The sequence below is a fragment of the Schistocerca nitens genome, chromosome 2, assembly GCF_023898315.1.
Source record: "Schistocerca nitens isolate TAMUIC-IGC-003100 chromosome 2, iqSchNite1.1, whole genome shotgun sequence".
Taxonomy (NCBI): domain Eukaryota; kingdom Metazoa; phylum Arthropoda; class Insecta; order Orthoptera; family Acrididae; genus Schistocerca; species Schistocerca nitens.
The window spans coordinates 957,398,580-957,413,127 of NC_064615.1; the positions used below are offsets into that span (position 1 = coordinate 957,398,580).

Consider the following 14,548-nt stretch of genomic DNA (forward strand, 5'->3'; position numbering starts at 1 on the left):
AACGGAGTCCCAGAGTTGAGGATTAGATCCATGACATACGTTCACATATTTCATTGTGTGATAACAGATTTTTCGCTATTAAAATCGAATACGCTAGCAGTGGATAGCGCCAGGAACGGCCACTCGCTAAAGCTGAAATTGCAGTTGAAAACATTATCCATAGAACGTTGCTGAATAACTCAATGATGAGTGGCACAATACTCTGAGTGACTAAGTTTTATATTCTTGTAATTATAACGGTAGGGAAAAGCGCTACAGTTTGTCCTAGTTGATATATTGGCAACCAATGCTGTACAATCACAATAAAGTCATGAGATGTTAAATTGACTCTTTTATTAGAACATATTACGCGTTCCGGGATTACACCCACATTCAGACGTCTGTTACAAAAAAGTACAAAACATAAGTGAACACCACACTCATCACGTCTCAACGTTACAGAAAATGGGATCGGGCCATATGAGTTACATACCACAAACTTCAACCCCTTCCTAACCAATCAGGTGTACATCCTTGACAACTCAAAGAAAGTGTCCAATAACGTATGGCTATAACTGCGACACAAGCAGTCTTGAAGCAGAGCTTATACTGACGCTAAACAAGTCAACTAGCAGCGAAGCGCCCTCGGTAGGGGGCCCTGCATGGTCATGTGCTCCATGCGTTCACATGTAATTTAATAATAATATACGCAGCATATAACATTTAACAGGGTGTAATTACGACTAGGAACCGGAATAGTGCTTCCGTACACGTTAACACTAAAGGACATTTTTAAAAAAATTTCTAAAAAACTCCAACATTTTTTACATTGCCATAGTATACCTATAGCCAGTAGTGGCACTAAGCACAACTCAAACTATATGTCAATATAAAATAAATAATGGGGGGGAGTTCTTTCATGAATAAACCTTTCAACCTCTCAAATCTCTAAAAGAATACCACCAAATTAAATATAACCAACATTGTCCATCATAAACTAAAACCCTGTGATCAGCTCCCGTACGCAAACGTCTTAGGCGCCATCTGTTAAAGCCAATGGCAACAACGTCGGCAGCAGCCATCTGCCTATCGAATTACAGGCAAGTGATATTCATGGGCCATGATTGCCCAAATAAAAGTCTTCAAACAACTACTTACACCCCTCTATCACGTGGACAAAATTTAATGGTGAGAGGAAGAACATTTTCATAAAATCCCAAAACACACACGTGGGTTATACCTCACACATTCGTTATATAAACTAGTGGTGCGACAATTGCCCGAGTCCTACCTATGCTATCCGGATAGCGGAGAGCTCTAGATTAAAAAAAATAAAAATTAAAAAAAACATTAAAAGTGTTAAAAGTTTAAAGTCTAAACTCAATAAAATAAACCATTGTGTCACCAAGGACCACCCAAAGGGTACGGTAGTGAACAAATACGTATATGCCAACGTATCTAGCCATCTAACTTTCCCCTTATGACGTTAAACTAGCCAACCAATCAGCATATGGTTCAAATGGCCCTGAGCACTATGGGACTCAACTGCTGTGGTCATCAGTCCCCTAGAACTTAGAACTACTTAAACCTAACTAACCTAAGGACATCACACACATCCATGCCCGAGGCAGGATTCGAACCTGCGACCGTAGCAGTCGCACGGTTCCTGACTGCGCGCCTAGAACCGCGAGACCACCGCGGCCGGCCAATCAGCATAAAACCTAGCCTATCACAACGGTACGCACACAGAACAACGCCAGATCCTATGAAATACACTATCATAATTACTTATGAGGGGCTAACAGACACCAAACTCAAATTACTATCCGTTCAAACAAGACAAAAAACCAGTTGTACCCATAGGAAGCCTGTTCATTAAAGACTGGGAAGGCAGCGTGCTGTATATGCGCATAGATCTCCAGATCTTCAAGGTTATCTAAAATCTTCCCTTTTGGTTCTAAATGCAGAATCCTTAGACTATCTTCTATCGGGGCCAGTCTCCGTCATATGGCACTCCAGCCCACTACCCCCTACCCGTCTGGCCAATGTTATGTCCTAGTTGCTCGTGTAGACCAGTTGTGAAGTCGGTGTACAGCGTCGCTATATTAAATTTCCGCTACATAAGAGGTCCCCCATGGAAAACGAGTGATTGAGTGATCGTAGAAGAACCGAACTTTCTTGAAACATTTGTAAGGATATGTGTAAGAGAAACAACAAATAAACCACTGAAAGAAACAAATTTTGATTTCCACATAAAAAGGGTAAATTTGTTAATTGCGTAGCATATTTACGTCCTAGGTTACAAACGTTGCTCAGTGTGACGACGATCTGATTTCACCACAACCAGCATCCGCACTGGAGATTACTCTACCCTTGGGCGAAAAAATTCAGGCGGACCATAGAATGTTTAGTTGTCGTGACACAGCTCATGCAGTGCTTGGAGGACACACTGCGCGGCCAGCACTCTCAACCTTGACAACAGTAACTTCTTAAACAATCTGTGGCGCAATTGTCCGTCTGCCTATCCCAGGAACAATTTTCAAATCGCCAGTTAATTTGAATTTCCGGCTCATGTTCTTCAAGCTCGGTGCGGAAAGACGACGTCTTCGTATTCCTTTAATGCTTTGACACTCACGAAGAGCAGCAGCGCTATTAATATTGTTTAGATAAAACAGCTTTACGAGTATCTGGTGTCAAGACCGATTTCGACTGTCTACAGCTGTAATGCTCACTACTGCTTGTGTTTTAACCCTACGTCGCCGCCCCAGTACCGACGCCATACAGCAGTTCATGACACCAACACTACCAACAATGCAAAGGCTGCAGCACACAGTCTGAACATCATTCCTATAAAGCTTGGTACCTATTTGATAAATAATTTTCCGGCTCAACTAGCGGAAGTTTAATTACAACCACTCTTTATTCTATGTTTCTATGTTAATTAGCCAGGTATCGTAGATGTGGCTTTTCATTTAATTAATTTTCTGGTCAGAGAGACCAGAAAGCGCTATTCTGCTGCCGGAAAATTTTTTCCCAGCTCAGGCTTTTATAACGAGAGTCACTCCAAAAGAAATACACACTATTTTTGGAAAGATACAGTTTTCATTCTGCATGTGTGGAAGTTTTACAGTGTGTAGATACATCCTTCCTGCTTGTTTTCAAACTTAGTTCAACCTGTTCCCGCGAGTGGCGCCGTCACAGCACGTCTTCAAGATGGCTGCTACACTTGACGTTCGTCGAAGCAACATGCTGTCATAGAATTCCTGTGCTGTGAAAACGAGACAGTGGGAAATATCCACAAGAGGTTGAAAAAGGTGTATGGGGCTGCTGCTGTCGATCGCAGTACAGTTAGTCGGAGGGCAAGCAGGTTACGTGATGAAAGAGGGCACGGCAATATTGAGGATTCACGTGGAGCCAGGTCAGGACTATAAGGCGGGTGTTTCAGTGTTGTCCATCCGAGTTTTGTGATGGCTTCCATGGTTTTTTGACTGTCATGTGATCGTGCATTGTCGTGCAACAGCAAAACATCCTGCTTTTGCCGATGTGGTCGAACATGACTCAGTCGAGCTTGAAGGTTGAAAAAGGTGTATGGGGCTGCTGCTGTCGATCGCAGTACAGTTAGTCGGAGGGCAAGCAGGTTACGTGATGAAAGAGGGCACGGCAATATTGAGGATTGTCCTCGCAGCGGCAGGCCTCGTACTGCACACACTCCAGACAATGTGCAGAGAGTTAACGAATTGGTGACTGCTGACAGACGCATCACAGTGAACGAATTGTCACGCTACGTTGGGGTAGAGGAAGGAAGTGTTTGCAGAATACTGAAAGTGTTGGCGTTAAAAAAGGTTTGTGCCTAGTGGGTTCCCAGGATGTTGACAGTGGCTCATAAAGTAACAAGAAAAACGGTATGCAGCGAACTTTTGGAACAGTACGAGAATGGTGGAGATGAATTTCTTGTAAGAATTGTGACGTGATGAAACATGGCTCCATCATTTTTTACCAGAGACGAAGAGGCAATCAATGGAGTGGCATAATGCAAATTCACCCAAGAACAAGAAATTCAAAATCACACCTTCTTCTGGAAAAGTTATGGCTATGGTGTTTTTCGATTCCGAAGGACTCTTGCTTGTGGACATCATGCCAAGTGGAACCACTATGAATTCTGATGCATATGTGACGACACTGAAGAAACTTCAAGCTCGACTGAGTCATGTTCGACCACATCGGCAAAAGCAGGATGTTTTGCTGTTGCACGACAATGCACGATCACATGACAGTAAAAAAACCATGGAAGCCATCACAAAACTCGGATGGACAACACTGAAACACCCGCCTTATAGTCCTGACCTGGCTCCACGTGAAACTGAAAGACTCTCTTCGTGGAACAAGGTTTGAAGATGATGACTCCCTTGTGCACGCTGCCAAACAGTGGCTCCAACAGGTTGGTCCAGAATTTTACCGTACGGGTATACAGGCGCTGGTTCCAAGACGGCGTAAGGCAATTGAGAGGGATGGAAATTATGTGCAGAAATTAAAATATTGTTCCTAAAGGATGTATCTACACACTGTAAAACTTTCAAACATGTAGAATAAAAGATGGATCAAAAAAAAATAGTGTGCATTTCTTTTGGCATGACTCTCGTAATATTTGCGTATTAGTGGGAGCATTGTTAGTGACGATGCTAACAAGTTATTTTTTGCAAAAGTAAGCAACAATTTCTTGATTACTTACGTCATAAAACCACATTTTGTATCGAGATTACTCGTTGAAAATTACTACATGTTTGTGCCCAACTCCTAACTGCATTATAATTCCAGAAATAAAATTGTGCGCTATTTTGCGACTGCTGTCAGTTTTTGCTTTGACTTAGTGGCCGAGTACAAGCCTTTCAGTTTAACGCGTCTTCGGCGATTTACGTGTTCCTAATCTACTCGAGATATCCAGTCGGGAAAACAGGTACTATGGTTTAACGTGAAATACAGACCACGTGTTTTCCTAGCATCGTTAAGAAGTGATGATTAGATTGAAGGCACACTGAAAACTTCTGTTGTCCGAGCGGGCTTCTATTCCGCGAGATCTCGGGTTCCAGGCACGCGCTTTACTGCAGACTAGCAAGTCTGACATTTTTGCAGCTGGCTTCGGAGTACTTTGTCCCTTAGTACGAGTACACGGTAACACTGGGTGATCTAGTTAACGAGACAGGGGACGTCAGCACAACTAAAGTCTATATACACAGATGGCGTTTGCTCAGTCTGAATCTAATCCTTATGCTGGACTATTGACCACAGTTACGATACAGCATGCCGTCTGGACATATCCTTGCACCTGCTCTCAGAAACTGAATAGCAGGACGCATAATAAAGCTTACGCTAATCGCAAACAACTGGCATACTCACGCACTCGTCGCACCGACAACGATGGCACTGCAGAACCAGTGTGGGCATTTAGCCACGTAAACAGGACCAAGATTTGCTCGTAACGTAGTTAAGGCCCACCTGCTGTGTGATGGCATCAGCCGTCCAACAGTAGAAATAGATCTGGCTGCTGTAGAAGGGCAGGATCATGGCGTACTGCATGGCCGTGAGGACGTCCCTTATCTGCACACACGCAACAAACACATATACTTCCTATACTTCTTGCCAGAAGGAAGCAAACGTTAAGGAGTTCCTTGAAACATTAAGCCGATTCTTGTGTTATATTTTTGATTGCATGTACTTAAACTTATGGCTTGACTTTTTTTGAGTTCACAAACATTTTATTTTTATCTGTTATTACTTTTATGTTGTAATTTCATGTACTGACACGTTCAATGACCTTGGAGATTTGCTCTTCAATTTGTTCCTACGGAAGTGGACGTGTACATAAATAAACACATTTAGATAAACGACGCGACGGAAACCACTCGCATGACTACAACTTACATTTTATGGATGCATGCTGTAATATTTTGATATTACTGAAATTTAACACATCAGTGTTTTTCTCACACTTACACCCAAAACGGTACACTAAATTTCGGCGCACCAGACAAACGTGGCATCATTCACAAAAATAATACTATCGGTTATGAAAGACCAATCAAGTAACCAAAGAAATTTAACTACCTCAGCGGAGTATAGCTTGTTTTACAAAGTAGAAAAAGTCGAGAGTGAGCCAGAATAGCTTTCGCAAAAGAGATACTAGACAAAGATAAGCGTCCCACAAATATACAAAGCGAATGTCTTTGACACCCTCGGTCCTAAAATTCTAAAAGGAGCAGGGATCATTAGGAATACTAGCAACTGCAAATGACTGGTTCAGTCTATGTCAGTAATACAGAGTATAGAGTGCAGAGAGAGCACAGGATGCAAATGAAGTACAATTTTTCGAGTAACAAATAAAATACATTAATAAAGAGGTTCCACACCGTAGCGTCTTTGACCGTATTGTTCTTGATGTTCAAGAATAACTTTCCAGGCAATGTTGGTGACAGGGATAAGGCTAAAAATTTTGTTGATAGAATAAACAGGATAAGGTTGGTGCTTCTTAAATAGTCCCAAAAGTTCAGCTTTCCTTAGGTTGGGATCACTATATGGTGAGTTCTGGTCAGCCGCATAATTCAAGCTTTTATCCTCTTGCATGTTCTGATATGGAGCGTTATCGAAGATGGATCTACTTCTAGGAGGTAATCTAGGAATAAGCTGGGTCTACACTTGTTTTGGTTGCGTGTGTGCTTCAGTTTTATTAGGTCTGCCCACATTCGTTGCCTTTAATGTGTGTAAGGGCGCTGATGACCTCGACGTTGAGCGCCCATAAGCCCCAAGACACACACACACACACACACACACTTGTTTTGGTAATTTTTGCTGTTCATATCTGTTTGTTATTATGAGGTTTTGCTTTCATAGTCATACATGAGAAGTGAACCCAAAACGAAGCTCTTATGAGTTTCCTGCATACATAACAAAGTGTACTGGCACTTTTGTCTGACAGTACTCCTCACACACTGTTAGTTTTCCAACATTTATTTATAGTGTAATGTGTACGAACAATCTCAATAAAGCACCGGCCACTCTGATTCTGTTGCTTCAGTATTTCGTAGAATTCTAATGTGGTTTGGAAAATCGTTTTTGCAACTAATGTCCTCTCCTTTACCAATACCGATTGACACCTTTTTAAAAAAAATGGTTCAAATTGCTCTGAGCACTATGGGACTTAACATCTTAGGTCATCAGTCCCCTAGAACTTAGAACTACTTAAACCTAACTAACCTAAGGACATCACACACATCCATGCCCGAGGCAGGATTCGAACCTGCGACCGTAGCAGTCGCGCGGCTCCGGACTGACGCGCCTAGAACCGCATGGCCACCGCGGCCGGCGACACCTTTTAATACGGAATCCCAAAGACAGAACAAAGTTTAGTTTTTTGTCTCTCCTGAAGTGAAAAAAGCTGTGAGGTTTTGTCAAAGATGGTATTTCCATATATTGTTCATAATATTGCAGTATTGGAGCCGATTACTACATTTAGCCTATTGTATAGTAAGAAGGCATCAATCTCATGCTCTTTTAGTGTTCTGGATAAACAATCACTGTTTGCACTACTTATGCGTTCTATGTTCGGTTGGCAAATTGGCACTGAAGATTCAATCTTACAAAGTTGCGGATCCTGAGAAGGATCTTTCTGGGTATATTTCCTCCTTAGATTCTGACCGAGAGTCGTTTAAGACAGTTCGGTCTCATCTTAACAGTAGTTGCTCACTCGTCACCACCCAGAGAACACGGAACACGTCAGGATAATGGAGAGGTAATATCTGCAGATGTGAGCAGCAGTGGTCCATCTGGCTCAACAGCGCTCACGCTAAAGTAATTCACTCACAGCTCAATCAAGTGATACGCCTCATCATAGGTTGTCTTCATCCAACAAACACGCAATTGCTAAACGAGTGGACAAGAATAAAAAACAACCCAGAAATTTCACCATCAGAAACCCAGGAACGGAGGTCGAGAAAACCTTCATGGCGCACAGCAATCAGTCTGAAGGACACTGACTTCAACATGTAAGAAGCCTGGAACAATGAAAGGCAGGAGTAGACGTCCTTATTGCATCGCCAATTAATCAAAACTCCCTGGGAGTGACAGGCAGGTTTTCATTTACCCCGACGACTCTGGTGCATACTGAATCGTATCAGAACTGATATGAGCGGGTGTGGAGCATTGCTGCAGTAATGGAGATGGAAGTATTACCCTGAATGTGACTGCAGTGAAGAGCACCAAACAGTACATTACATAACATTGAATGTTCCCCCAGCGCATTCAAAGAGACAATGGAATACCTTCACAATTTGTCTGCTGAAGATTCTGACAGGATTTTAAACCTGAGCTTAGCCCATTATGAACTTGGGATGGCGTGTAACTGTGTAGAAATGTGTATGTTTGTTGTAAATAACAATTTAGTATTTCTACTGTCATTATACAATAAATAATAATCTTGTTGTAAATTAAACACTTATTGTGGTCTCTTTGCTCCTTGTTTTCTTTATTGCAGGCACTTGAATCCAATTCTGCACTGCGTCGTATGCGCCCTTCCTTGAACTTTAACATTTGCATATTTCATCGCTTTCTCCGTCAGCACTGTCAATATTTACTCCTCCTCGTTGTCAACAAATTTAATACCTGCGAAGCTGCAGGAACACTGAAAACAGCGTACCTAGACGGGAGCATAGGATGGAAATGAAATTTGTTAGACATAATGACAGAGATGAGAGAGTCACTTCATTCCAAAATCAAGATAAATAAACAAACACAATGAGTACAAGTAGACAAATATAGCGCAACGTCAATAACAGGTTCGACCACCGTTTGGTGCAATACACAACGCAGAGCGGTCCGGAATCGAATTGATTAGATGTCTGACTTTGTCTTGAAGCAGACTGGTCCGCAAATTTTGAAGAGTCATTCCATATAATGTACAGAGTGACACAGAGGCAAATGGCGTTTCAGTTGGTCCCACACACGCTCAGTAGGAGACAAGTCGGGGGAGCGTAACATATAAATACATTAAGTGTATTCGCAATTGCGAATATGGACAACAATCAGCTATAGAATGGAATGACGACAATGAAAATTTGGGTTGGATATGGACCTAATACGAATTTCTCACTTATAGCGAGCGATGGCCTTACCATTTGGCTTCCCGCGCATGATTCACGACCAGACCCAAACTTCCATATGTTGTGAACCATGCGTCTACAATCTGTACTTGTACTTCCATTAAGTATATTCCCGTATAGGTGAGACATCTTACTTGAAAGTCGCCTGCTCGGTGACGACGAATAAATACGATTTTGCAGTGCCTGTGTGATTCTGAATTACGGTGTAAAGTTCCTCTGGACATGCATGCATATCCAAAGGAACTTTGCATAGTAATACAGAATAACAAAGGCAATATCGTATAATGTAGAAAGTCTTGGGCAACTCGAGCCGCATGCGGATGAGCATTACCTTATTGGGAAATTTCTGTGGTAGACAGTGTAGGACAGGTCCCGCATGTCGTTGAAAAATGCCATCAGCATAACGCTGACCTGTTAAGTTTCTATGTTCGCAATTAGAGGGGATGGGCTATTGTAGGCAATGGCCTCCCAGACCGTTACACCGGCTGTGCGGGCGGTGTGGCGCGCGAATGCGTGTGTGGAAGAGTACTGTTCACCACGCTGCCTCCACATCCGTATCTGGATGCATGGCTAAACGCCACGTAATGTCACTCTGTGGCAGTCCACGTCGTTCTGGTTTGGCGCCAGTGTAGACAGAGTCCTTGACATCTCGATGTTGACGGTAGTACATGACAAGGGCGCCAAGATTGTAAATTCGCATCCGCAAGACGTCTGGAAAGGGTTTGTGGATCAGCAGGCACCCGCACATCTGCTTGTATCGTGGAGCTAGTCACTGCAGGATCCCTGGTTACTTTCTGCACGATCCTTCCATCATCTCGCCTCGTCGTCTTCCTGGCGCTCCAGACTGGTACGTTGCACCTGGATGCCATCTCGTATCCATTGCCCCCAACATCGTCTGATTGAACACTCCGAACGATCGACCTGACGAGTCACACGGTGTGTTGACCAGCTACGGTTTTCACGCCGAGCATTATGCCCCTCTCAGACTGGTTTAACTGTAACACCTGCTATTCTGCGTCTACTTCTCCTCGATTCAGGATATGGTCGTCACCAGTATTTCTCGTTGACTATGCGCCGTTTAAATGAGGCGGCCTGCCCAATTGCAATGCCACTGCAGGGTCTATGGGCATGCGCATTGACACCAAACTTCTATCACGTACATATGGACCTCAGTAAACTTATTTGCAAAGTTTCGCATTGTAAATTCGCATCCGCAAGGCGTCTGGAAAGCGTTTGTGGAACAGCAGGCACCCGTGCATCTGCTTGTATCGTGGAGCTAGTCACTTTAGGATCCCTGGTCACTTGCTGCACGATCCTTCCATCGTCGTCGTCTTTCTGGCGCTCCAGACTGGTACGTTGCACGTGGCTGCCATCTCGTATCCACTGCTCCCAACATCGTGTGACTGAACACTCCGAACGATCGACCTGGCGAGCCACACGGTGTGTTGGCCAGCTGCGGTTTTCACGACGAGCATTAAGCCCCTCTCAGACTGGTTTAACTGTGACAAATGTCGTCTAACACCTGACATTCTGCGTCTACTTCTCCTCGATTCAGGATATGGTCGTCACCAGTATTTCTCGTCGACTATGCGCCTTTTAAATGAGGCGGCCTGCCCGATTGAAGCGCCACTGCCGGGTCTATGGACACGCGCGTTGCCACTAAACTTCTATCATGCACATATGGACCTCAGTAAACTTATTTGCAAAGTTTCGCATCTGTACCTTTCTTCCTTCTTGGTGCGCTGTTTTTAGTGTTCCTGAGTCTAATAATGTTCACTGCTCTCAATTGGAAAGTGGCTATTTCTGGTCACGTGACTTGGATAGTTTGTTTTGAAAAGTGAGAATTGCGTTTGCTTAAAATGGAAAGCGTATTTGCTTAAGTAGCAGGCCCTGTGGACACTTGTGCTCACCTTGGTCTGGTGGTAGAGTCCCATGCAGAGGTTGAGCATGGTGGATGACAGCTGCACCAGCACCATGGCGCTCATGGCGGACTCCAGGTCTCGCAGGAACCTGCAGCACCAGCCATATCACATCACACTATTGTCCCTGGAAGGTTACATCACCACTTCACTGGCATATGCAGTCGGAGAATGACTTTATTGAACTCTGAGTGTGAACACCGGGTGCAGAAAAATCTTACGTTAAGATTAAAACGTAAAGTAGAGGAGAGTGTAGTACCTAGAGGACAGTGTACCTGCGAACTCACGATGTTTCTTGGTCGATATTTCAATCTGGTGATTTGATAATCACGTGAAGGAATACGCACTAGATATCACCATAAGTACGCCGGCCGGAGTGGCCGAGCGGTTCTAGGCGTTACAGTCTGGAGCCGCGTGACCACTACGGTCGCAGGTTCGAATCCTGCCTCGGGCATGGATGTGTGTGATGTCCTTAGGTTAGTTAGGTTTAAGTAGTTCTAAGTTCTAGGGGACTGATGACCTCAGAAGTTAAGTCCCATAGTGCTCAGAGCCATTTGAACCATTTGAATCTTTAGTACTTTCCGCCATTTTCCATAGTGTTTGTTGTTGTTACTAATGAGATCGTGTTTTTACAAAGTTTGTAAATATTTCAAGTGCAGTATAATACACAGTATTAAAGCTATTACTAAAGCTATTTGGAATACACTTAGTTCTTGAGTTACAGAATATTAGGCCACGAAAGTTCTACGTATTTTTGAAACTGCTTTTATTTCATGTGGACATTTAAGCCGTACTTCGTCGGTCGACTACCATCTAGTATCTTGAAACAGCAGAAGGTCTTTTGCGGTGTATAGTATACCAAGCTGTGCTACGAGTTACGAGTTTTCTGTTGACCAGAGTTCCCGTTATCTGTGCTGTAGTGATCTTTTAAGGGCTTCCAGCATGCTGGCATAACTACAGGTCATCAATTTCTGTTAATCAGTACAGCGGAAAATCAACCAAAAGTTGCAAATTTCACTCTCTTTATTTACTGTATGACTAGTTTCGTGCCGGGATCCATTTACAAATCATCATGCCAGACAGTCAAAACAGTATTTCCAAAAATACAAAAACCATTCCAAAAGTAAATGCTTATTATGAAGTGCAAATGAACAGTTACAACGCATACAGTTATGTAAACGCTGTAACTGTTCATTTGCACTTCATAATACATATATATTTTTGAAATGGTATTTTTGGAAATACCATTTTGAATATCTGGCACTATGATTTGAAAATGGATCCCGGCCGAAACTAGTCACAGAGGAAATAAAAAAGTTAAATTTGTAACTTCTTGTGGTTTTTCGTTGTGGTGATTTTTTTCGTAAAATGCTTGTTATTCTGTCTGCTGCCAGTCTTTTGACTCGTTATCTGTTATCTTACGAATGAATGTAATATTAGGGACTCTGTATGGATTCATGATAGCAGTTAGATGCGAGTAAACTTGGGAAAACACATTGTCACCTAGAGCATAAATGTCTATACTGCCTTATGATGAGACTTATCCCTGTATTGCAGTGTGCACTAGTTACTCTTAGATTGCAAGATTACCTGTCTTTTACTTTCAGGATTAAAATTTAATGGCTTGGTTCTTATTGCCAGCTAAGGGTGCGGCGCTATTGAGAGCCCGCAGTCGGTGGCGAGTTAATTGTCTTGTCCCTACTTACTATTTCGAAATTTCATCCACGCCAACCATTACCTGCATATGTGAGACCTGAGTTTCTCCTGGCGTATACAACTTTCAAATAACTTCCGGGAATTCAGCCAGGTAACATTTTCAGCGACTGCCGATATTTCGGCTGGAGAACACCCCGCCATTTCAGTTTGCCTTGAAAATAGCGGGGTGTTCTCCCGCCGAAATATCGGCGGTCGCTGAAAGTGTTACCTGCCTGAATTCCCGAAAGTTTTGAAAATTACCTGTATAGTCAAGCGAGCCTTGCACTACGCTTCGCTATCTACCACCCACTCACAGAATAATTCATTTAACTTAAAGAATAAAGAAATATCCTTTACATAGAACGTGTGATATTTGCAAATAAACTGAGTCTCGTTAATATCTTAACAGTTTTATGTGTCTCTGAAATGCAAATTGGTGCTAGATTCCATCAGCTTTAGTTATAAAATGTATTTAAGTAGTAAGTAGTTTTTGATAATACTCCTGTTTATGTTGGTTTCCTGACTGAATATTGGTGTGTAGTTGATGAACAACGTAACAGACAAACGACTAAATTCAGTACTAACAAAATTTTCTCGATTGTAACACGTTTAATTGTAATACAATATTTTCTCTATGCTACATGACCATTTTGTACCTTGAAACAGTTTTTTCCAAATTTGGAAAAACTTTAATTTTCGGAAGTAAATTTTGTAAATTAAGAAAAAATTGCAGCACATAAAAATGAATGTTATCACTATTGAAAAAATGCAATAAAAAAGAACATTAAACTTCTGTTGCATGCTCAGGTAGAGGCGAAACTCTGGAAAGTGTTCCAAGCTACAAACTCCACATACTGTAAAGCGAAAATGGTAACTAATTTCTTTATATTAACTTAAACGAGAAGGAAATTATTTATGGTGATGATAATTTGCATCAATTAATTTAGTATTCATAGGAAATGAAATGTCGTGTGACGAGGGCCTCCCGTCGGGTAGACCGTTCGCCTGGTGCAAGTCTTTCGATTTGACGCCACTTCGGCGACTTGCGCTTCGATGGGGATGAAATGATGATGATTAGGACAACACAACACCCAGTCCCTGAGCGGAGAAAATCTCCGACCCAGCCGGGAATCGAACCCGGGCCCTTTGGATTGACAGTCTGTCGCGCTGACGACTCAGCTACCGGGGGCGGACATTTAGTATTCATAGAAAGTTATACTATTGGTCGCAAAAGGCACGTGATGTAATAACTTAAAAATAATATTTGGTGGATAATAACGACATGAAAACGAAACTGTAGTTAAGAACGTAGTGAGACAGGTTTGTAACCCATACCCTTTGTTATTCAATAAGTATGTGCTGCAAGCAATAACGGAAAACAATGACACAGTTGGGATTGGAATTAACATTCAGGGAGAAAGGACAAGAGCTAAGGTTTGGAAATAATACTTCAAATGTTTTAGAAATGACAAAGAATTTACAAAACAAGTTCAACAGAACGGATTGGAGTTGCGAAGAGGTTATAAAATAAATATCAACAAAAGTATAAAAATGGGTGCAGGATGTAGTTGAATTAAACAAAAAAAAAAAAGATGATAGTGACGGAATTAGACTAGCAACTAAGACTAAAATTGATATAGGCTGCAAATTAACTGATGATGGCCGAAGCAGAGCGAATATAAATTTTACCTGCGGGGAGGGGAGGGGAGGGGAGGGGGTGTTGTTCCCCTACTGGGCACGTAACCCGTTGAAAATTAAGTAACACGCGCAGACCGACACAGGACTCAAAATCCTAAAGCGGCTATT

At 42.4% G+C, this 14,548-nt stretch overlaps 1 protein-coding gene across 1 annotated transcript in view; it reads right to left on the reverse strand.

Moving 5' to 3' along the window:
- LOC126235467 (odorant receptor Or2-like) overlaps positions 1-14,548 on the reverse strand; it is a 78,992-nt gene that overhangs the window by 21,927 nt on the left and 42,517 nt on the right. The window contains exons 3-4 of the mRNA XM_049944189.1: positions 11,039-11,138; positions 5,473-5,574 (exon numbers count right to left, since the gene is read on the reverse strand). Coding sequence (XP_049800146.1) covers positions 5,473-5,574; positions 11,039-11,138 — 202 coding nt within the window. The remainder of the gene's footprint in view (positions 1-5,472; positions 5,575-11,038; positions 11,139-14,548) is intronic.